The sequence below is a fragment of the Abramis brama genome (genome assembly GCF_963993115.1).
Source record: "Abramis brama genome assembly, chromosome: 11".
Taxonomy (NCBI): domain Eukaryota; kingdom Metazoa; phylum Chordata; class Actinopteri; order Cypriniformes; family Leuciscidae; genus Abramis; species Abramis brama.
In genome coordinates this window covers 11,589,568-11,614,082 of record NC_139973.1, presented here as the reverse complement: position 1 = coordinate 11,614,082, position 24,515 = coordinate 11,589,568, and the positions used below count along the sequence as shown (strand labels likewise).

The window sequence follows — 24,515 nt, the reverse complement described above, 5'->3', positions numbered from 1 at the left end:
TTAATCTCAAATCAGATAAAGGATGTTTTCTTTAAAGGGATGACAACAATGTGTTGATTGGACAGATATAAGAAGATTGAAGAATATATAACCCCCACACTGTAAATATTCCTGCTTATACATTATTCATTTTAACATATGCTTATTTAAAGTGCTGTACCCTCCCTCAATTATTTCTTTATTTATTTATTCATAAAGAAGTCCACACAAGAAAAAACTTTATTTAAAAAAAGTCTTTATTTAATATGCTGGTTATTATTCCTCATTGAATTATTCTTGTCACACATTTGCCTCACACACTCTTTTATAAATTAAAGATTGCAGTGAAAGTGCTGTACAAGATTCACTTTGTACATAAAATACCCTATTGAGAAAACAAAACAAAATACTTTTGGATTAAAGACAAGGGCATGAAACGCATCAATTCAGAAATGCAACTGCGCTTTAAAAAGATTGGAAAGGACATTTGCATCTTCCTGCTGGTTTTTATGTTAGCACTATGAATGGTTCTGATTCATTTATGACAAGTTGAGTTCCCTCTTCGTTATATAATCCACTACACATCTCCCAAATTTCTATGGGCCTTCTTTGTCAACGCACTTTCCCAAAACACTTTTGGGATCTGCATTTCATTGTTCTGTTCAGATTTCCAATCTGAAAAAATAACCAAACAAAAGTAAACTCAAGGAAAATTGAATGATTACAAAGGAATGTTAGCTAAAGAGCTTTTCTGAAGTCATCAACATACTAGGGAAGTATCAGCATGTTCAAACATTTCAGAACTTCTTGTTAAAATAATAGAACTTTACCACAAAAAAACAAAAACAATTATATCATACTTGAAGTAGGTGGCACAAACTGGAGTACTTTTCCTCTTTAAATCAACAAAACAATGCAAACTGATTTTTTTTAACCCAGAATTCACACCATATGTATTAATGAAGGCTCACTATAAAGCTGGTTCTTGTTTAGTCAAAACCCACATTCATTCCCTCAACAATTAAGATGCTGGGAGTGGCCAAAAAGAAACAGTGGTTTGTATTAAAATAAAACTCATTCCCAGTTCAAATAAGTTTATTCATTCAAATAAACTTTATTTGAAATCCTTCAGTTAGTGCACAGTCAAAATGTTTGCCAGTGCAGGCCAAGATTCTTCATTACTGTCTTCTGCCTGCATTGCAACCTCTACTTTAACTCCTGGCTTTACCATACTTTAATAGAAAGTGAATGTGATTTTTGATAAAATAATGCACACTAATACACTTTTAGTGTGCATTATTTTAAAAGGAAAGTTTAACGACACCAGCACATTTAAAGGCATTGGTTTAAAAAAAAAAAAAAAAAATCTGTCATTTACTCAGCCTGATGTCTTTCCAAAGGCATGTGATATTTTGAAGAACATGAAGGTGAGTAAACGATGACAGAATTTTCATTTTTGGGTGAACTGTCCCTTTAAGTATAGCAAATACACACAAATAACTGAGAAACTGAGACATAAAACACACATCACAAGAAGCTGAATTATTTTCACTACTCTGCATCAATTGTAAAATCAGCACTTTTAATCTCACACACAAACTGCTGTAGTAGTTGCCACACTAGCGATGTGAAATGAACCAAAACCAGACAATCCACTCCAGTCATACTCCAGTCAATTAAATAAAGCATTATGTGGTCTGAAAAATCCAATAATCCACAACCTGCATGCTTCACAGTGTGTTACAGTACGCCATTCATCAACAAGACCAAAATTCCCACTAGCATGGATAAAGTGTATCCTTAAGCCGTCTTATCTACCTTTACTTTTTCCCTAGGTGCTCATGAACTATTGGGCCAGCCAACAGGATCTCAATGGAGTACTAATCCGTATTCTTTCAAAGAAACTTCCAGAGAAGGGTATCAATTGATTACATCAAGACTACATCCTGGTTAATCTTAATATTGATGTAATGTTACGGGAAGTAGTGTGTACATAGTCAAATTTGGCAAAGATGTGTGACAATGCTGGAGCTTGAATGTTTGCAAGATATAAACAACTACAATATAATCTGCTCTGCGTTTAAACATTGCCTAATCACAATACAAACGCAGTCCAGGAACATATGGAAATGAATGATTTCTCTGGATCAGAGCAGAGGCACTAATTCAAGGGAATGAGCAAATGAAAGGAAAATCAAGGCCCCTTGTTCTTATGAAATTGCTGTTAAATCATACATGGTGGTGTGCTTATGATTACACAGTGCAGAGCAAATACATGATTCATATTTTTATATATGTATTAAAAATAAAAATTAATCACAAATGAATGCCAAATATAACAAATACAGAGGCAGCCTCTCTTATCCCATGTTATTATACTGTTAAGGCAGGATCATAGGCTAAATTAATCACATCTCAAGAACCGCATACTCTGGGCTCTACATGTCTTAACCTTCATTTCATACAATTATGCACTGTTAGGGTCGGGGTTATATTTAAACATTCACGTACAAATGCATTATTAAAAGGAACACCCTCTCAAACAGTACCAGTTCATTTAATCACACAAACATGTCATGCACACATTTCTGTGGCACAATATAGGATACGATTAAAGACATCAACCAAATAAAAATGTAAAGCCACCCCCCCAAAAAAATACTTCTTTTGGAAGAAAATTGCAAATGTTGTTTAAAAAATCCTATGCAAAAAGCTGCTAAGACTTTTCATTAAGTTCAGAGGATTGTTTTTCTCCTTCCTGTGCTTCTACCCCCTTCTTTTTCTCCGAGTCTCCAGTTTCCAATTTGTCTGGGACAGGGGCTTTGAGGTCTTGTATGACATTGGGTTCAGAGGGCTGATAGCGGTATTTGTAGCCAAAGGCACGCAAATGGTAAGTGTAGTATTCCAGCAGGTACATGTGCGACGCATCCATATAGTGGAAAGAAACAGCCAGGTCTGAGCAACACTGTGGCCCCTGAGAGAGATAGAGAAAGAATTATGCAAATTAATATAGGAATATATAAATATTCATTTATTTGTTTTGTTGTGAAACACAAATGACAATGTACTGATCACTCTTTTTCATGCAGTTATAATGAATGGGAGCTGCAGCTTTCAATATGATTGAAAAAAGCACCATAAAATTATTATAAAAGTCAAAAGACAATAATAACCGATCGATTCGGTTTCGACTCAGTTACACTTGCAATCATGCGTTTAGCAGATGCTTTTATTCAAAGCAATTTACAATAAAAGTTGCAGCAGTTACCAGCCAACTGGATTGGAAGATTTTTAGTGAATAAAGACTTCAGTCAGTTATAGATCACCATTCAAACGGACTTTTGCATCCTTTTAAAAGCTAGAAAAAGGTCCCCATTCACTGTAATTTTAAGAGCACATATTGCACAAATAATCTTCTTTTGTGTTCAATGGAAAAAGAAAATTAAAAACAAAAATTGAATGAGTTTGGAATGGCATCAGTCTGAGTAAACAATTCAATTTTTTTCCCCTTTTGTATTCCACAAAAGAAAAAAAAAATCATTCAGTTTTCAAACAACATTGGGGTTAGTTAGATAATCAGTGTTCTTTATTTTTATTATTTTTTTACTATTAGTTATTAGCTAGTATTTTCTTGTGTTTAATATCATCATGCAACAGTGCTTAAATTAATGTGGTGACAGCACAGATTTACTCAATAGACTATGACCTTTGCCAAAACAAACGCACGCTCACTTGGGACAAGGACACAAAGAATTAAAGACCACATAGTCAATACTGGTCTGTGTCATTTATTTGAACAGGATGTATGATGTATGTAAAGGGTGACAATCACACCTTCAGAGTGCATTAAATAAACGTAGACGTCATCTTTGCTTCCCTGTCTACATAGACAGCATCTTAACAGAAACTTCAAAAGAGACCGATCTGAAACACAAAGTTGTGCTGTAAAGAATGTAGCGACATATCTTTTTTTTTGTATTCTGTCGGACAACCAAGATAAACAGAAAAAAAATGTAGGGCGGGATCTTGGTTATATTCATCGGTAGTAGATTGGATGGAGGCAGATCTGAACTTGCGGTCGATTGTAAGAAAGGGGCGGGGTTTAAGTGGACTAAATGATTGGAGAAGTCTGGCATACATCACCAGAGAGAAGTCTGTCATTTCATTGGAAGATCAAGTAATGACATATTGATTAAAAAAATATATGTTTTCACTGAATTCAGACTCACCTGCACAATGGGGTAATAACAGTAGTTCCAATACCAGAAAGTCTTGGGAAATGTGCCAGTGAGATGGGACTCGGGTACGAAAGGGTGGAATGTCTCTCTTTGTATGGTGTCTCGGGAGTCTCCTGCCACAACGCCTACCTTCTCTAAACACTGACCCATAGCTAAGTCCTCCACTGAGGTAGTGTGAGTGCACACTTTGGTGCGAAAGCCCTCCACAAACCTCCTCAGAGCTTCTTTGCTGAGCACGTAGCCAGCGCCGCCACTCATGTAGCCCTGTTTTACGTACGGCTTAAACCGCCGGCCAAAATACACAGGGTCCTCTGGAGAGTGGCTGGCCAGAATCCATCGCAGGTTGTCGACGATTACATAAGTGTCGTCATCCGCTTTGAGGAACCAGTCCGCCTCGTCCCCGTGCTTCTCCATGACATAATGGAAAGCACGAATGGTTTTCCAGTACAGCTGATCCCGACCTTCCTTCGTGTTTAGGCCAACCGTGGGAAAATCGGGGTTATCCACCGAGCTTATGAAGACCACAATGTTGCAGTGGCGACTCCATGTGGCTTTCACGTGTCGAGCTTTTTTCTCAAGGTTATCAGGGCCAGTCATAACCCAACACAGAATGCGTACACGCTTATAGAGAGCATCAGCCAGTTTGCCATCCTCACCTGCAAGAGATAGTCCAAGATTATCAAATCAAATTCTACAAAGTAGCAAATTAACGACACTAAAAATTAATTTGTCAAACTGCAGCTCAACCGTGCATGCTAAATAAAATATGAATAAAATATTTAGGCTTAAATATTAATAAATAGGCTAAATTATATCTGTTCATCATATAAAGTGATCGTGTCTCTTCAGAAGACTTGGATTAAGCTGCTCGATTCATATGGATGACGTAGTTTACACTGTTTTTATGAAGTATCAATGTTTTATTGCATGCACTTTTAATGGAGGAACAGAAATATCTCAGGTTTCATTTAAATATCTTCAGTTCAGTTGTATTTTTCGAGGATGAGCAAAAGTCATGAACAACAAGGGTGTGGCAATTATGACAAAATTTTATTTTTTGGGTGAACTAACCCTACAAGTAAAACTAGAAACTAGTAAAAAGCAAAATGGGTTTTAAAAATGTTGAAGAAATTGAAGAAAATAGTTTTATATAAACAATATCATTGATATTCATGAGAATATCTTGAACATCTACATCTACTTTAATTGTGTCAACTACTCATGCATACAATTTAGAGTCAGCATATGAGAGTCCATTTCATTACACTTTACCAAGGACAAAACATTAGATGCAAGCTCAAAATAAGAGCAAAGTCCATCTCTCCAGGGAGAACACACAAACATGTGACCAAAAAGAGTTTCTCACAAAGAGCACTTTGATCAAATGGAACAGTTAACTCCTAGTTCAATTGTGACACCAGGGTGTGGAGCTATATCCACAAGTCATATATATAAAAGGGTGTAATAAAGCTGAAGTGCTGCATACATCACCTGGCTCTACCAGTCTAACACACCTCTTCTGGGAATGCCTTCATTGTGTTATTACAATAATAACTATAACAATTCTTAATTTTCTTAAAAAACAGTGTGTATGACTGTCTGTAACAAGCTGGGAGCAATTTGACTGTCTGTAAGATCCTGGGAGCAATTTTCATTTTCTGGTTGGCAATGAAACAATGCAAAACAAGTTAAACAACTTGAAAAACAGGTTCCTCATCAAATGAATGAAAAGGGTTTTTAGTCTAAATAAATGCGTGTTATTCATAATGTGTACTCCAGTTGTTGACGAGCTCTTCCTGGAACAATACGGAAACTAAACCCAATGAATTCACAACGTTTTATTACAATATTGTTCTCTTTATAATGTTATGTAATATGACAGTCCCAATCATAGTTATTAAATATTCTGAAAGGAAAAAAATGAAGATAAATATGGCAATCAAATTTATTTGTGGTAGGCCTATTAACGTTACAGTTCACCTAGAAACTCTCCTCATGTTGTTCCAAACCTGTATGACTTCACTTTCTACCGTTCACATTAATTGCATCTTTTTTTGCAATGCGATGCCAGTAAATCCTGACTGAGGCTGTCCTTCTGCCTATTAGCCTACCTTTTTTAAAGTTTCACATACAGGTTTAAATTGTTTCTGGGCAAATGATTCATTAATATACAGTTTCACTTCATGGGTATATAGTTTCTACTATATTCTGTATATTCTTTCTATTATACTGCCATGCGTTTTGCTCATTATAAAATAATTGTTTTTATTTGCAACATCTCAATTAGTTCTACAGTGTATTTACCTGTATGGTGCGGATGATTGAGGTTGAAGAGAGCCGACCTCTCCTTTTTCCAGTTCTTGTTTTCTTCTTCAATCATCTCCAGCAGGCTTTCCACGTGGGCCTCGTCCTTACGAGACCCCAAGTTCCGCGTGAACCCAACTTGACTCAGGAGCAGGTACAGGCTGCACGTGCCCACCACAAAGCCCACGTAGAACGCGGAGCGCGCACCGAGAGCTTTCATGACGAGCTCTAGAGACTCTCACCTTAGTGTGACTATTAGACAGAGACACAAGGAAGACTAGAGTGAGCAGAGGATGGCGTAGTATTTATCACACCTATCATCTGGTTATGTTTCAAAATCAAGACCTCTTTAACCCGAAAATAAACCCGATGATAGGCCCGTACAGTCCGCTTGACAGCAGCTCCGTGATCGCTATGACAGATTAAACAACAAACAACGTAGCGATAGAGCAGCATACGTCATCATACCAGGATACAACTACTGACAGCCTACAAATTCTACTGAATTCATATTATTAACTTAGGGAAATTACTACTTGTGTATGCAACACTATCAGATGTAAAACCATTACTGTCTAGAAAATAAACAATTTGTCTTGTATACTTAAGACAAATTAGGCAAATTTAAGATAAATAGCCTATGGCTCGTTTAACGTTACTAGCACTGTAGTCGTACAACGAGGGGGCCCTTGGCAAACTTCCGCAAAATAACACATTAAATACGTTGTAGCTGTTAAAAATGTAAGACTGACATCATCAGCTGTTGCTTTTGTTATTTTTGAAAAAACATACAGCTTCTGTAATCACGAAATTAATCTAAGTTTTTTTTTTTTATTAAATAAAAAGTTTTAAAAACAAGTAACTGTTAGCTATGTCATGATTACAGCAGAAGTACAATAGGAAATATCTTAGCCTATATGCGGAACAATCAGGTGTCGAAAGAAACACTGTCACAATCTTACCAGACAGCTGATTTCCTCCATAACTGAAGTGAAAAACCCCCTGCAATATTCGGCTCCTGTGCCTTTCAGTCCAACTCAGAGAGCTAGCATAACAGTAAGGCTATGGTTTTCAACTTAAATGGAAGAAATTTGGCAGCCTAACCAGGAACATCGGCTCCAAAATCATGTCCTTCCTATTTTCTGGCCAATGCAAATTTGGATTGGTAGATAATTTTACGCTTTACTTGAAGCTAACTAGCAACGTGCTTCCTATGTTCCCCAAGTAAAGCCGAGAGGGGGCGGTTCAATTCCGTATTTTAATTAGCCAGCCTCTTTAAGAGCTACTCTCTGTCAGTCAGTATTTTGTGGACAGTGACACACACACACCCCACTAAATTGTGATGCTTTTATTTTAAACAATAAAACTAAATATTTTCGACTACACCATTCTAGAAAAGGAAACGCTTGTTCAACTGCGAACTGTGAACTGTTCGCGTCACAACTAATACGGGCATACGGAAGCGCATTTGATTGGACGGATCGCCTGTCGATCTTGGACTTGAACGATTATGTCATTTGAACGGAGGGTTATGATTGGGTTATGATCTCTCTCTCTCTCTCTCTCTCTCTCTCTCTCTCTCTCTCTCTCTCTCTCTCTCTCTCTCTCTCTCTCTCTCTCTCTCACACACACATCATGGTTTCAGCAAGCGAAGGCACAGAGCAAATGAAATCACGCCAAGAAGAAAAGTATTAACCAATAGTACAGCCCTTTTAGAATGGTCAAAAAGGATAAAAGAACAGTCCAATAAGGTGTGGGAGTCACATAGCGCCATTTGAAAGTAACTTTCTTACTGACACATGGTCACAGAAGGCTTTGCTTTAGTAATCTTATTTCAAATAAAAATGAACTATACATACAAAATATGTATATATTCATTGAAGGTGTAGAGAAGCCTTTTATGAAGTTTTTTTTTATTTTGCATTTTCAGAAATTCAGTTTTTCTTTTCATTGTGTGATGAGGGATACTTTTCAAGGATGTCTTTGCTGACAATGTTATCACATATCACGTATTAGTACACAATATAAGCTCTAAATATGGCTGTATTTATTTATTTATGATTCCTTGACATTTTTGGATTTTTTTGTATTGCTCTCTGACAGAGGTGGACAGTAACAAAGTACATTTACTTGAGTACTGTACTTAAGTACACTTTTTGAGTATCTGTACTTTACTTGAGTATTATTTTTTCTGGAAACTTTTTACTTTAACTTCACTACATTTGAAAGACAAATATTGTACTTTTTACTCCACTACAATTCTGTCAAGGTCCTTGAGTAGAAAGTAACATCAGTCAGTGGATGATTTTGGTTGCAGGGGTTGCGTTTTGGTTGGAAATGAAAGTCGGGTTGGCGTCAGAACCCTGCATCTGATTGACATCAGAACCCGACGTCAGATTGACGTTGGATATTGATTGAAAATAAAAGTCGGGTTGACGTCAGAACCCGACTGATGTTGGTTTCTGACGTCAACCCGATTTTCATTTTCAACCACAATACAACGTCTGTCCAACGTTGGAGATCAATGTCAATCTGACATTGGATTCTGACATAAACCTGATTTTCATTTTCAACGTTGGGTTTGGTCTTCTAAATACGACTTTTGTCACTTTTTTGGAGCACACTAGCTTATAGATAACAGTAAGGCTAACATATTCATACTAAAAGCCAAAAAACTTTAAATAGGGCAATATTTGGGGGAACAGCCATTTGGGTCCGAAACCATTGTGGACGTTATTGAGTGCACTTATTCGATCTCACATTCAATTCCACTACTGGAACTGTGTTCTAGAAATAAATTTGATATTGATATGAGGGTAGGAAGGCAGGCATAGATTCAGAGGCATACGGTACTTTAAGTATTACATACAACAATGCAACAATAATAAAACAATGCATTGACATTTACTTTTTACTTTTGATACTTAAGTATTTTTAAAAACTAGTACTTCTGTACTTTTACTTAAGTAAAAATAGGTCTTTACAACTTTTACTTGTAACGGAGTAATATTTGACCAGTAGTATCTGTACTTTCACTCAAGTAAGGAAGTTGTGTACTTCGTCCACCTCTGCTCTCTGACTGTCTAATGATATGTGAATTAATCATTTTCTCTATGATTCTGTACCATTAGGGCAACGAAAAAAATGTTTTATAAATAAAAAGTTCCTAAATGAACCAAGAAATGATGTGGAATCATTTTTATCATGTACCATCAAAATGTGCGCAGTAGAGGGTTAAAGATTCTTGCTCTAAAACAACTACGCATAGCATAGCCGGTGTCGTAATCGGGGAAGGGTTGAGAGCATTGATTGGCTGGACCCCAAATGGCACACTTCATGTGGACTCGCGCGTCTCATGACCTTAAAGGGTTAGTTCACCCAAAAATGAAAATTCTGTAATTACTCACCCTTATGTTGTTCCAACCCCATAAGACTTCCGTTCATCTTCGGAACACAAATTAAGATATTTTTGATGAAATCTGAGAGCTGACTCACTCCTTCATAGACTGCTAGGTAATTGCATCTGCCGGCACAGAAATTTAGTAAAAACATCGTTAAAATAGTCCAAGTGACTACAGTGACTCAACCTTAAGTTTATCAAGCGACGAGAATACTTTTTGTGCGCAGAAAACAAAACAAAAATTACGACTTTATTCAACTATTCATTTTCTTCTGTGTGGACCTCTGACGTAAGTTCACGTGAGCGCCACAACTCATGCGTGAGAACTGAAATGATGGCGCTCTCGATCAGTTGATGGGAAAGTGTGAAAGGTTAGCCATTCATTTTGCAGCATTGGTAAGGCACTTTTACGTTTTCTCGTTGGTTTCTCACGGTTCGGACATCCAGGAAATGCACACTTTAGAACCATTTTAAACACTAAATCGAGACCCATCTGCGTCATCTTCTCAGTTCTCACGCATGAGTCGTGGCGCTCTAGTGAACTCACGTCAGAGGCCCACATGGATGAAAATTAATAGTTGAATAAAGTCTTTTTTTTTTTTTTGCACAAAAAGTATTCTCGTCGCTTGATAAACTTAAGGTTGAGTCACTGTAGTCACTTGGACTACTTTAACAATGTTTTTACTAAATTTCTGTGCCGGCAGATGCAATTACCTAGCAGCCTATGAAGGAGTGAGCCAGCTCTCAGATTTCATCAAAAATATCTTAATTTATGTTCCGAAGATGAACGAAAGTCTTACAGGGTTGGAACAGCATGAGGGTGAGTAATTACTGACAGAATTTTTATTTTTGGGTGAACTAACCCTATAAATTGCGCGTGCTCGCCAAGTATACGAGTCCGGACTTCGGCCTTCTGACTTCAACAAACTTTCACACCATCTTTCGCACCCTCCACACGAGTTACTTACCCAGGAATCAATATTTTGGGACAGGCTTGATGACATCATGCCACTGAAAGTCAAACAGCCACGAAACTCCTCCCCTAGTTTATCTGATTGGGCGTTTGCAATGATTCCTGGGTAGGTAACTCGTGTGGAGGGTGCGAAAGGGCGGGCTTTGCAGAAGTCTGCATCGAGGGCACAAAGGCGGCGCTGAAATGCCGAATGGGACACCCTACGGACTTGTACACTTGGCGAGCACGCGCAATTTAAGGCCACGAGACCGCGAGTCCACAAGAAGTGTGCCATTTTGGATCCAGCCATAGACTAAAAAAAATGGTTGAGGAGAAATCAAGTTGGGTCATGTTTACTTCACAAATGCGCATGAGCACGAAGTGAACAGAATTAATAAAAGTAATTTTAGTAACCCAAAACTTATATTTATTTAAATAAATTAAATCAAGCTTTATATAAACAAATTCTAACTTCTAATTTGAAAAGGTGTCAGTAATGGGAGTCTGTATTTTTAGGTTATTTTTTATTATATTATTATTATTATTATATTATATTATTATTTTTTATTAAGTTAATTTAAATGTGTGAGAACTTCAACGCTATTAAACGGTTTAAACATAGGAATTGATTGTGGAATTTATTTATAGTAGACCACAGCATATCGTACATTTTATTGTTTAATTATCTTTCTCACCATATAGGCTATGCAGTGAATGCATTTTCAACAGGTTGCTATTAAACGTTTCTTCAGTAGTACAAAATGTACAGTTGTGCATTTCGTGGTGAAGTCCGAAAACCTAAAGCTGCTGTAAGCGATTTTTCTGAGCCTCTAAAATGTCTCAACATTACCAGCAACATCCTGTTGTGTGAACAAATAACTAGCCGACAACTACAAACAAATGTTTGCCATTGACAGAGATCCGCCACTAGGTTCTCCGAGTCTGATTGGCTAGCATGCGCGGGCCGTGGTCACATTCTTCTTCATTATCTATCTATTGATCTAACTGCCCGCCCACCCTTGGGGCTGCCACAGAGACAATGTGGACATAAATATTTCAGTGGTATCCGTCAGATACTAAAAGAAATTATTAATTGCTTACAGCAGCTTTACCCACTCTCATTCCCTCACAAAAAGTGTGCTTACGTTAGAAATTAGAAATGGAAAGTATGTCTTATTAACAAACGAATCAAGTGCTGTAGCAACATTATTTAAAATCAACCAAACTATGATGATCATTCGAAGCATTTACAACAAAAAGAGCCCTTATCTGCAGGGGACATGGAAGCAGCTGTTAAATGCATTAAGTTTTTGTTCAATTTCTAAATTAAGTCTGGACACTATCCTTTATCAGACATAAATCCTTTGAAGGCTGGTTGTACAAATAGACTTGTCAAAAACATGAATTAAGACAAAACTGAAGCTGTATACTGAATATTTTGCTTAGTGCATGGCAAGGATTTGTCGAAGAAGCTGTAGGTGTTTTCAAAAAAGTCCAATGTACATAATAATAATAATAATAATTGAAGCAGTTATTGTCAATGTCCTGCCAGTACGGTGACTCTGCATCAAGCTCCATATTGCACATATCAATCATCAACAGCATTTTAACAGCACTGTCCAGTGATGAGAATGTGTATGTCCAGACTGCCTTTTCAAAATAAACTTTGACATGCATGCTAACTGATGTTTTGTTTCCATGTGAGAGAGAAGATAGGTCTGTTTCACAGACTGTCACACACAGACATAAAGTGCAACACAACTGAAACATGAAGTATATTTGTATATTTAAAAAAAAAAAATCCCAAACTGAAAACAGGTAAGATACAGTATAAACAACTTACAGATGCTCATACAGGATAATCAGAATTCACGGCCGTGGACTGAACCCTTTACAGGGCTCACATGACTTAAACAGTCTGAGAGAGGAGTTTGGTTGCCATGCACACTGTAAAGTGGCAATCGGCTGGCTTAGAGTTCGGAGTTCGGAGTTCGGAGTTCAGAGAATGCTGGCTGCCCTTCTTCAAGTTAAAAGTGCTTGAGAGAAGAGGAAAAGGCTTAAAAGTCTGTTTCATCAGAATCACTGTTTCCTGTGGACTGGCTCTCATCCTGTTTTTCTCCCCAGACAAATTTGTAGTTATTCTCCAACTCTTGCTGTCTCTTCTGCTCTTTATACACTTCCTCTGTACCTCCAGTCTGCACACAAAGAGAGTGAACATCAATTTATTTACCTGTTGAACCAGTGTCAGAAACAAGGCATGAAAAGGCCTTTTTTCATAACTTGCATTGAAATGTGTAAGGGGCATTTATATTTAAGGGGTCACATCAACATTTTTAAATTATTTAAACTAATAATAATAACGTTCATGTTTAATGTTTTTTTTGCATCAAAAACAGTCATAATGTAGTTGCCATTCTCTCTGCCTCTTATATTTTTTGCCGATTTGCCTTTAAGTTTGCCTCTAATGCCTTCTAATATTTATTGTACTTGCGAACTATGGGTTTGCTGTTGAGTCCAATATAACTTGTTAAACGTATGCTCTGTTAGAAGGGGCGTGTCTGCTGTGAGACTTCAAAGTAAACGGCCAATGCTATGATGAAATAAGTATTACACGTGGAACTCTTTAGAAATCTTTTACTACATTTTTACCATTACAGCTAATCGTGAAAAGTGATGATTATAACATAATATTTAGATCTACTCCTATCACATAAAATTTTTCTGCCATAAGAATTGAGCAGATGTTAGACATATCTGTTGAGCACATGAATCGCATGAAATGGCTCCATATCTTACAGTAAAAGTTTTACAGAAGGTCTGCGCCGAAACTGCGACTGATTTACCAAAGAATCCACAGTCTGAACAACTGAACAAATAAATAATGCTCTACTGAGACATTCACATAGTTGGAAATAAATAACCACTTTCCTAGCATTAGGATCCTTTGGAAGGTAATGCTATTTTTAGTCCAATGATGTTGTACCTATCTTCTCTTCCTTCTCAGGATGTTTTAATAGTACAATGACCAAAATTTAATTTCTCAATTCATGACCCCTTTAATATTGGGATTCTCCAGACAATACGAGGAGTTGCAGGTGCTACACACAGCTAGGAACAGCACAAGGTTCAACCAACTTTACCACATTTTCCTCTAATTAGGCTAGTTGTTAAGGTGTGGTCACACCACTGTGAAATTTAAATAGGAATCTGCACAGTCATGTGTTTTGTGTGAGGGTGTTGCTTTTTACATGCGGCCTATATAGTAGTGTGTGCAGATTCATACCAGAAGGTTGATGAGAAGCTCTCTAAATGATTTTGTATCCTCTTCAGTAAGCCACTGATCTCCCGCTTCCTCTGCTGTCTTACGGGTCAAAATCTTCACCTCAATCTTTCCTGAAAAACAGGCCCAACATCCTTAGTCATTATCGACATACGTTAATCTAAACAAATATACTGTTATACACAAACAGAAACAAAATTACTATTTTTCATTCCCATGCGCACACAGTTGATAGAGGAAAAAAGTAGTGATAGAAATGATGCATGCAGAGAAGGTGATGAAGGCTGTGGGATGTGGCAAGGACAAATGAAGCACTGTCATATTCCTAAATCTTCACATTCTATCAGGCTGAACTTCTTCTCCAAACCCAGGAAAGTGGAGCAACAGCCTATACTGACAAAAGTGAGTGTACACTAACTTTTCACACACCTATCAATTTTTTTTGGCAGAAAAAGACCACCATGAGTTTATCTGCACCCACGCAAAAGCCAGCATCAAGGGAAAAACAAAATTGGCATTGGCATCTATGAAAATCATTTTAGAAGTGCCTTAATCTTGAATAGTGGAATAGAGTCAAAGAGAAGACAATCAGACAAAAGTTACTGAAAACGTATCTCTTCCGTGAACGCATACTGTAACTGCATCCTGCTGAGAAAAAGAAAATTCTTCGTCCCTGTTCTAGTTTGTACTATCCTAAACGATGTCTGAAACTTTGTATTACTAGTACTTCTCATGTTAATTGCCTGTAAGGTGAATCGCATCTTGTATTCCTCATTTTTAAGTCGCTTTGCTAAATGAATAAATGTGAATGTACTCAAAGCAAAGACCAGGCAGAAGAATAGTTCAAGATTTCAGAATGAAAAATAAAGTCTTTGCTCCACTCACACAGACACACACAGGGAAATAAGAATACTTTAGATGTGTGTGTTAGTGTGTTCCGGCCTACCTTCGGCCTTGATGCCGGCTCTCTCTAGCTGCTCTTTGACCACTTCCTGAATCTGCTGCCACTGGGGGTCGCCCTCGCCCAGTTCCTTCACCTTCACACCCCCCTCATCATCATCATCGTTGCCCCCGGTAACCGCTCCTGCAGCCACACCTCCGCCCACCTTATACTTAGTCACCCTGACTTTTACCTCACCACTGCTGCCCGCTTGGGCTTGGGTGATGAGAGACAGAGGGAAGGGGAGGTTACCGCAGACACAGCGGAAAATTCCCCCTCCCCATTTCACGTATTATAGTCTCTCTCTAACAACATCAATGGCTAAGTCAAAGTTGCACAAAAGCATGAAACGGTGTAGTATTAGTGTTAGTGGTGACAATGATTTGATCATGAATATTAAGTATACAGTGGCCCCAAAAAGTATTTGGAGCATCGTTTGTTGAGAATAAGTTAACAGAAAGCTACCGTTCAAAAGGTTGGGTGGTCAAAAGTGACAGTAAAAACATGTTACCAAAGATTTCTTTTTCAAATAATTTCTACTCAAAGAATCCTAAAAATATGATCATGGTTTTCACAAAAATATTAAGCAGCACAACTGTTTTTGCATCGATAATGATAAGAAATGTTTCTTAAGCACCAAATCAGCATATTAGAATGATTTCTGAAGGATCATGTGACACTGAAGACTGAAGTAATGATGATGAACATTCAGCTTTGTATACAATAATAAATTACTTTTTAAAACAGATCAAAATAGAAAAATATTTCACAAAATTACGGTTTTACTGTATTTTAGATATGCTCATCAAGGCTGCATTTATTTATATTTATAAGATACTTCTTTCAAAAACAAAGAATGTCTTACTGACCCTAAAATTTTGAACAGTGGTATATCATTAAACATTAAAATAAAAATATATTCATTGAATAACTTGTCCTTGGGAGCAGCAAAAAGGTTAAGCAGTTAAATCAAAAGTGAAAAGATCTAGCATCATTTGTTTGTTTTGGAGCCAGTGTATAATGCATTTATGCATCATGCACACATTTACAGATATTATACTATATATATGTACAGTATAATATGCTCATAAGCAGGTTATATGAATGCCTGGGGTCCAAAGGCGAAAGTTACAAGCAATGTGAATGAGCCATCCATTCTACCATCTGTTCATTCATGCAACCGTTCACTCAGCATCCATTCTCTATATTTACCTGGCGTTTTGGGAAGCAGGTTTGGACTGCCAGGAGAAGGGCCTCCTTCTGTCTTTTGCGACGAGTGTGTGCTTTTATGCATTTCTGTATTTTTTTCTGTTTCTGGTTCACTCTCATGTTCAGTCTTGTCTTCAAGACGGTCCAGAAGTTTCCCCAGTGTGTTTTCTAGAGTTTGCGTAGCTTGAGAGCGATCAAACTCACCCTTAAGACCTTCATTCTCTAACTCCTGCTGAGCCTAGGAGATAAGAAAGTTAAAAACAGCGCATATTCACTGCTAAATCTTTTGGCTGATTTGTGCATACAGGCTATAACAGCAATAATTCATACTTCCTCTATGATGTTGTCGAACTCCTTCTGCATCTCTTCTTTTATCTCTTCTATCTTGGAGGAGGGAACGGACAGATCTGCCATCTCATCCTCAAACTCCTGCAGCAATCTTTCATCCTCATCCCCTTCATCTACCTCCACCTCCTGTTCTGATGTCCTTTCTTTTTTTACTTCCTCCTCCGTTTCTCTCTTCTGAGATGATTGCTGGCTCTCTTTTTCCAGTTCGGCTTTCTTGTTCTGAACATAGAGCGCAAAAATGAATGGTTGACTGATATGTTTTTTAGTGGGTGAGTAGCTTTTAACTTAACACAGTGTCTTAGAAACACGTTGTGGCAGGAAATTTGAAAAAACAATTCAATGCCATAAGCAGGCTTTTTCACAATTTTTGCCAAACAAGAGCTGTTATTGGGCAATACTCGCCAAATGGCTAGATACTGGCTTAAAGTCTGTGACCGTGTCCCGATTAAAAAATACTCACCTTCTGGTTGCTCTCTCTGAGGTGTTGTACAAACTTCATGAGGTCTGCAGGGTCTGTTATGATTTTAAAATTAAACTTTTCCTCCCCAAATACTGAACAAAAAGAGAAAGATGACCACAGAGAAAGTGAGGAAGGTGCATAGTTTTAATTTTTTTAACTTGATTGATGCTATAAAAAAACTAAAACCAGGTCTATTTAAACTTTGAATAATTGTCTTACAGTCATTTTCATGTAATTGGCTGTCCTGAGGCTCCTGAGGGGTCTGCAAAACAGTTGTAAAACATGATAATGATCAGTGCCCCCTTAAAAGGTTCATTAAAAGCAACAGAAAGTGTATAAGTTTCACAACAGGATCGAGTATATGTATCGGATGTTGGTCAGTAAGAGCTGTGTGTATAAACCTCGCTTCAAGAGGCGCGCTAGCGACTGGCTGGGGTCTTTAGCATCCTTGTTAACGTGCCCACCTTCCACATCGGAGACCACGGTTTGAATCCTGCCCGGAGTGGGTCAAGTAGGACTGGTTACATTTGGTGCCGTGACCCAGATGGGAGTGAGGTTTAGGGGGGTGAGTGTAACGTAGGCCAGTAAGAGCTGTGTGTGTAAACCTCACTCCCCTGGTCTCAAGAGGCACGCTAGCAACTGATGCCAGTGACTGACGCTGGAGGCTGCAGTCTTTAGCGTCCTTGTTAGCGCCCACGCCAGAGACCCCTCTCAGAGCGGGTTGAGTAGGACTGGTTACATTTGGTGCCATGACCAGGAAGAGAGTGAGGTTTAGGGGGGTGAGTGTAACGGACGTAAGGCCCTGGCCTCAAGAGGCATGCTAGAGGCTGCAGTCTTTAGCATCCTTGTTAGCACACCCGTCTCCCACGCTGGAGAATCCAGTTCGAATCCCGCTTGGAGCAGGTCGAGTAGGACCAGTTACATATATCGAGTGAAGAGGTGCTTTAAACGAGGATGTACCTCTGAGTCAGGTGGTGTGCTTGATTCTGTGCTTGCTGGTTTGGTCACTCCCTCCCAGAAGTCCTTGTCCTCCGGCTCTTCACTCACGGAGTCCACTTCAGCTACTTCGGCCTCTGTTAACAGACAAACATGCACACAGATGTCATTCTGTTTGAATGCTGCACAGAAACTGCTAATGATAAGAAAAGTAGAAAGCTAAAAAAAAAGAGAAAGGAAGTAAAACCAAGACCGAAATAGACTACAAACTACATATACATAAACGCACAAACAAGCATACATCAGCTATGAGGATTTGAAAATGAACATTGTAATAGGCCACGTACACACTAAAGTTTCAGGAGTGACAACCGCATTGAAATGTGAATCCCCTATGGTAACCAGTTCTGTGTTGCGTGTTTGGTGTATGCTATTTCTGTCAAAAGTAATTTTACTGCGACCAAAGACTCGTTATGTTGTGCAATTTGAACTAAACCACCATTTACAGAGGCGTCCTGTTTTGTTTCTGTTTGTAAGGCTGTAAGAATGCGGTTGTCACTCCCTTAAATTACTGAAAGGGATTAAGCACTAAATGTGAACTGACAACCAAATTTAACTGCAGTGTATATGTGGTCTATCAGAAGAGATAAGGGATGAGCATTTTGTAGTTAGGATGTCAAATACTGTAATGTGGTGGTTCTCAAATAGTTTTGCTTCAGGAACCAGATTTTACATTGGTCCACAGCTGGTATTGCATACCAGGAAACCATGGATTCCATCCATGCATGTTATCATATTTTTATTGTTTCACATGTTCTCATTATGTAGGGCTATGTTCAGACTGCAGGCAAATTCTTTCCCCCAAATCAGATATTTTCAGGCATACTGTCCACACTATCAATTGCAAGTGATCAAATAAGATTTGTGTGTCCAGACATAACCAATGTATCTGCATGGTAACCTGCGTTTTTGACGAGGATTTTAAAACGGATGCAGGAACTATGCAGGATATATCCAAATAAGCACCCTGTCGAGTCGGGGGGTGCAAAACTCCTCAGTCGCACAAGAAAAACTCAGCGATGGAGGAAACTGGTATATATTGATGTTCTGTGCTGCAGTCACAGCTTGCTTCGCTGTGCAGCGAGGGATGCGGTGTTTCCATCACCGGTTTTGACATTAACGTTGTGTGTTGCGTTAAAGAGTGACACAAAAGACTATTTAATTTCTTTGTTTATAGTTTAATGCCATGCCAGCTCACCTCCAAATGTGGTTTGAATCAGATTTTAAAATAATCTGATTTCATGTGCTTTTTGTGTGTGTTTTTTTTTGCTGTCCAGATTTTTAAAAACCCATTTGGATAAAATCTGGATATGCAAAACATTTTTAGCTGATTTTTGCTGCCAGTCTGAACATTGCCTAGAATACTGAAAGCACATGGCATCAAGTCTCACCACCTCACTGTCATTTTCACACAGTGCCACCCAATGCATTCAGTTGCAACTGTATGATTTATAAAACTGATCTAAGTCAAATTAGCCCAAATCATTGTTAGGATGCTAACCTTTGATTTCTGACACTGAAACTGGAGGCTCATCTGAATGGACTACAGGGACCTCATCTGTTTTTTCATCCTGCAATCCATTGTTCTTGTCATCCTTGGACAGAATTTCATCCAAGTTCTTGAGCTCCTCCGAGATCTGCTCCACTTTACGTTTAGTGTCAGCTAAGTACAGAAAATGAGGAAGAGAGAGTGATACAAAGAGAGATGATTTTTTTTAGCACATAAGCCTATGTGCTAAAAAATAATGCATCAATTAGAGAACAGAGAATGATTAAATACAGGCTAATTGCATCTCTGGAGATCTGGAGATCTAATCTAACAGGACACCACTTGTGCACCGGGGACTTTTTCCATGAATGGTGTAATGGGTGATAATAAAAATTCATTATGTCTGATTAAATCTTCTAAAGAATTCTCTATACCTGAATGCTTTCCATGTTAGCAAGTCTAAGCCAATTGGCACAATGATCTTCTACAGCAATATGAAATGGTGAATCTGGCAACTATTATAATGAACTGAGTTACAGAAGACTGGGCTTTACCTGCTCTCATAGCAAATAATATCCTGTTATTGTAACCATGTAGGCGCCCTCGGTGTAATTAATAAATGATAAGATATAGGTCATCTCTCCTAGGTAAAAAAAACTGGATCTGGGTTGAGGGATATATCTTAAAAAAATCTATCTCAGTATGTTTATTCTTCTGCTGATTCACATTTTAAAGTTTATTTCATTTAAAGTTTTTTTTTGTTCCAACAATTACGAAACAATAAAAGTATTCAAATAGATTAAAAATGCTAGCCTAGAAATCTAGACGCACCCTAGCGGCAGCAAATTTTATTTTGCAGCCAGGGTCGTCTAGCAACTTTACGTTGGCTTGCGAGCTGGAAAAACCAAACTCTAGTCAGGCCAATCACATCGTGTATAGAATCGGTGGGCGGGCTTAACATAATGACGACAGAGTTGTGACGGTTCCGCGTGAATTCCCTGCTACTTGAAAACAAAGAATGGCTGCTGCTGCTGCTGGCGAACAGCGGTGTTTCGAATCGGCTTTGGCCGCGACTCTGGAAGACGTGGAGTTAAGCTTTTCTTTGAGAAAAGAACAAAGAACGGCACTGAAGTCATTCTTAAAAAATGTGTTCGGAGTTTTGCCGACCGGATACAGCAAAAGTTTAATCTATCAACTAGCTCCACTGGTGGGAAAACGCTCTGGTTGGTTGTAACGCTATCCTATTGCGTGCAGAGGGAATTTGAAAGACAACCGTTTATCCCGCCCCTCGGATTGAGCCGTGCCAATGGTGAGTTCCCAGACCCAACATCTTGATGTCGGTCTGGCTTGTCAGGCTATAAAAATGTAAGAAGCACATACACACACACACATACATGCATACATACATATACACACATACACATATTCTGATTCACATTCACATCATTCATATTTAAATCTGAGATGTTATGAAAACATCTTAAAGTCTCATAGTCATGCAGCACAGCAAGGAAGGATTGTGAAACAAGCCTAATGACACACTCTTGAAGCCAAATAAAAAGCAAAAAAAAGCAAATCAATCACAATGTTGCTTAATTTTGTACCACCAGCAAAATCATTTCAAACATACTATCCATATTTGACATATTGCCCAATATGACTATGACAAGGCCCTGATGGAGGTAAAAAAAAAACTGAACTTCTCGTACTTACAGACTTGAGCCTTGACATAGTCCATATACTGCTGGGGACTGAGAGCGGGTTGGCACACAATGCCTTGTGGCTTGGTAGTGGAAGGTGGCTGAAGGAGGGGGTGCTGGCAGGTACGAGAGGTGTGTACTGTCAAGACGTAGCGGCAGGACTGAGGTTCATCTACCCGTGCAATATAGTCACTCGAGCCCTCCTCACACACAAACTGTTTAAAAAGAACAAAGAAAACATTTAGATTATCATTTTCATTGGAAAAGGGAATTTCATTGCCCATAAAACAGTAGCATCAATTTTAGAACATTTATATGGTCTTTTTAACATTTAATTAAAAAAAACGTTGGCCCTCTTTAACAGCTTCCACTCCACTGGGAAGGCTTTCCAATAGATGTTGGGACATATTGCTCCCATTCATAAGCACAATGCAATTGTATGTTGTTGTACACTACTGTTCAAAGTTTGAGGTCTGTACATTTTTTTATGTTTTTAAAAAAGAAGTCTCTTATGCGCTTCAAGACTACATTTATTTAAAATTACTGAAAATAAATCAGTAATGTTGTGAATTATTATTGCACTTTAAAAATAACTTTTCAGCAAAGCTAAATTTTACTCCAGTCTTCAGTGTCACACGATAATATGCAGATTTGGTGCTCAAGTAACATTTCTTATTATTATCAATGTTAAAACCTTTTGCTGCTTAATATATTTGTGAAAACATTTTTTTTGTAACAATGTAAAAGAATTTGCTGTCTTTTTTGGTCAATTTAATGCACTGAATAAAAGTTATTTTACACACCTTAAACAATGTACAGTATACTTTAGTATTAAGATTAGTATTAATTGAAATAAAGGAGACTAGACAAAACAGTTAATTAGCATCCACATATGTATTGTGTTTTCAGATTGACTTCAATAGTAAATTTTCTTGATAAAATGTTCTGGCCTGGAAATAAGCGGTGGCACTTTGTAAGTGTGTGCAATCTTACTCTGACTTCCGTCTCTCTGGGATTGCCATTCAAGTCACATTTAGAGCCATTGACATATGACTGACTATGATACCTCTTCAGTTTATGCTGCTTAGATGCCTAAAAAAAGAAAACATAGCAGCAAATCTAAATAATAATAATAAAAGATTATTTTTTAGAAACTTTCAAAAGATGAATTACATCTTCCATGAGCAAACAATTTCAGCACATTAGCCTTTGGCCTTACCTTTGCAGTTTCATTGGTCCAATCGAACTCTGAATCATAATATCCCAAAAAGAGCACATCTCCCTTGATCTCTGAATCTATAAATCACAGAAATGGAACATATATTGAAAATTAGTCAGCCAGGCTCTCTGTCCAAACCCTAAATCCCTTCTTTTCCCCGATTAAAAATAACAAGGCTCTACCAGGCAGTACACCTATGCAATTCAACTCAATTAGACATTGCAAAACATAATTCAGACATAATTTTTAACAAAGATACCTTCTAAGTGGTATTGCCTGATGTGCTGGCCATAGCAGAACTCATAAGTCCACCAGTCTTTGGTCTATAAACAGAACAAAATAAATAAGTTTCAAGTCACAGTGACATGTACTGTAGTTTGTATTGATTGCAAATTATGTAAACAAGTCCATAGCAAATGGCAATAATTTATTCATTATTTACACAAATATGGACACTCCAATGGTGCTTTTTTCTAAATAACTATTTGTGATAGTCAGTGATATCTAGATCAGTGTCAGTGGATGTGTGTATATTCAGTGTGTTAGTCACTGTGACATAGAATTGAAGGGAGGCCATGTCCACCTTAATCAGGCATGGTGCAGTCTGCATGGGCTTGAGGAGGTCAGGGACTCCAGGGCCACTGTAACCCTGCATGTCAGGCTCTGATACCGGGTCCTGATGGAAACGAACTGCCTGAGCTGGCAAACGACACTCATACAGCTGCTTGTATTTGTTAGAGACCAACATCACATCTTCCATCTAAAAACAGGAACAGAAAGAAGATGACAGAGACAGAGAAAATGAATTAGAAAAGGAGAACCAGGGAGTTCTAGTTTACACTACATTTCTACTATCTTGTTTTTCACCGGAATTCATAGTTATAATTAAGCAAAATCTATAGCAACGGTTTTCACTCTTTTTAAATGCCACAGACCCTCAAATATGACCATCCTCATGCGAGGGTTGACAATTGAAAAATTGACAGTTTACTGTATATAGACCCAATTGATACTGTGAAAAATAAATATTATAAATGTCTATTACTTGGAAAAAAGTTATTTTTTTATTAAGTTACATTATTACTTTTTTCTACTCATTATAGTACTGTTATATTTAATATTTATTTTAATATTTTTTTTGATTATTTATATATTTTCATCTTATTTGTATTACTATTCTGTAAACATTTACCCAGACCCCCTATCACTTCCTTATGGCCCCCTCGGGGTCCCGGACTCTAGTTTGAAACCCCCCTGATCTACATCATACCTGTGGAGGCACAGTCTAACAACCTCATGTCACATAGCTAATTCCCCACTCGTTCCTTAACCAGCTTTACTATTCAGTATTGGACGAGTAGACACTTAGTAGGAAACCGTATCACGTAGGCAAGCATTGGCTTTCATGTCTGATTCGTCAAACTGTGCATAAAGATAACAACTGTCTGTAGCAAACAAACAGCTAGCTGCATCTCTGGCCAAAACAATCTTACCTGTCCCATAATAACAGGATCGGGCAGAATCTGTATTCCATATTTCATTTCATTTAATTCTTCTAAATTCAAAAAAGCAAAAACGGACAGTAGACATGTTAAGAAAAAAACATATAATCCTCTTAACCACTTAATCAAGGAGGAAGCCATAGTTCTCTCATATCGCAAACTAGCGTTGTCAAATGATTTGTTATTTGGTGCATGTCAATATGTGCCAAGCAACGTGGATTGGACAACGTCGTTGAAAGCTGAAACATGATTGGTTATTACCAACGACAGTCATGTTTAGAACGTGTATTCATTGGATCACGTGCGGTAACAGACACCCACCAGCCACGAAATTGACTTCTATTGGACCCGCAGAGTTAATGTAAATGAATGTAATGTTAAGCTTTGGACTCATGGGGTCGCTGTGGAGCGTGTGAGAACCATGGTGAGAACGCACAGTCGCTCGAGGCACTTTAGTTCTCTCTCTCATTTTTTGTCATAGTATTTGTGAGTAAAAAAT

The 24,515-nt window shown here is 38.0% G+C and overlaps 2 protein-coding genes across 6 annotated transcripts; both read right to left on the bottom strand.

Moving 5' to 3' along the window:
• Positions 1-218: 218 nt before the first annotated feature.
• c1galt1lb (core 1 synthase, glycoprotein-N-acetylgalactosamine 3-beta-galactosyltransferase 1, like b) lies at positions 219-7,759 on the bottom strand. Of its 3 annotated transcripts, none has more exons than XM_084129255.1 (4): positions 7,484-7,759; positions 6,522-6,773; positions 4,209-4,873; positions 219-2,953 (listed from the first exon to the last, which is right to left on the bottom strand). In XM_084129255.1, the coding sequence occupies exons 2-4, from the start codon at positions 6,739-6,741 to the stop codon at positions 2,696-2,698; spliced, it is 1,143 nt and encodes a 380-aa protein (XP_083985381.1). In that variant the 5' UTR covers positions 6,742-6,773; positions 7,484-7,759; the 3' UTR covers positions 219-2,695. The 3 variants fall into 3 exon arrangements, with proteins under 3 accessions (XP_083985381.1, XP_083985382.1, XP_083985380.1); XM_084129256.1 differs by lacking the exon at positions 7,484-7,759 and adding an exon at positions 6,867-6,991; XM_084129254.1 differs by lacking the exon at positions 7,484-7,759 and having other exon boundaries at positions 6,522-7,121.
• A 4,865-nt stretch (positions 7,760-12,624) lies between these two features.
• On the bottom strand, positions 12,625-24,202 carry os9 (OS9 endoplasmic reticulum lectin). Of its 3 annotated transcripts, none has more exons than XM_084129229.1 (15): positions 24,008-24,202; positions 23,098-23,274; positions 22,774-22,837; positions 22,515-22,591; positions 22,289-22,387; positions 21,309-21,510; positions 19,608-19,769; positions 18,071-18,183; positions 17,330-17,372; positions 17,111-17,202; positions 16,633-16,869; positions 16,306-16,540; positions 15,100-15,309; positions 14,157-14,266; positions 12,625-13,068 (listed from the first exon to the last, which is right to left on the bottom strand). In XM_084129229.1, the coding sequence occupies exons 1-15, from the start codon at positions 24,155-24,157 to the stop codon at positions 12,931-12,933; spliced, it is 2,109 nt and encodes a 702-aa protein (XP_083985355.1). In that variant the 5' UTR covers positions 24,158-24,202; the 3' UTR covers positions 12,625-12,930. The 3 variants fall into 3 exon arrangements, with proteins under 3 accessions (XP_083985355.1, XP_083985356.1, XP_083985357.1); XM_084129230.1 differs by having other exon boundaries at positions 15,100-15,249; XM_084129231.1 differs by lacking the exon at positions 15,100-15,309.
• Between the last annotated feature and the right edge of the window lie 313 nt (positions 24,203-24,515).

What these genes read in the sequence shown, in the direction of transcription:
- c1galt1lb (XM_084129255.1), bottom strand. Translation starts at nt 6,741, where the DNA reads ATGAAAGCTCTCGGTGCGCGCTCCGCGTTCTACGTGGGCTTTGTGGTG. An exon ending in CAATCATCCGCACCATACAG is followed by an intron (nt 4,874 to 6,521) that starts GTAAATACACTG and finishes TATCTCTTGCAG; the next exon opens with GTGAGGATGGCAAACTGGCT. An exon ending in GTTATTACCCCATTGTGCAG is followed by an intron (nt 2,954 to 4,208) that starts GTGAGTCTGAAT and finishes TATCTCTCTCAG; the next exon opens with GGGCCACAGTGTTGCTCAGA.
- os9 (XM_084129229.1), bottom strand. Translation starts at nt 24,157, where the DNA reads ATGGCTTCCTCCTTGATTAAGTGGTTAAGAGGATTATATGTTTTTTTC. An exon ending in CCAGAGAGACGGAAGTCAGA is followed by an intron (nt 21,511 to 22,288) that starts GTAAGATTGCAC and finishes CTTTTTAAACAG; the next exon opens with TTTGTGTGTGAGGAGGGCTC. An exon ending in TCAGAGAGAGCAACCAGAAG is followed by an intron (nt 16,870 to 17,110) that starts GTGAGTATTTTT and finishes CTCTATGTTCAG; the next exon opens with AACAAGAAAGCCGAACTGGA.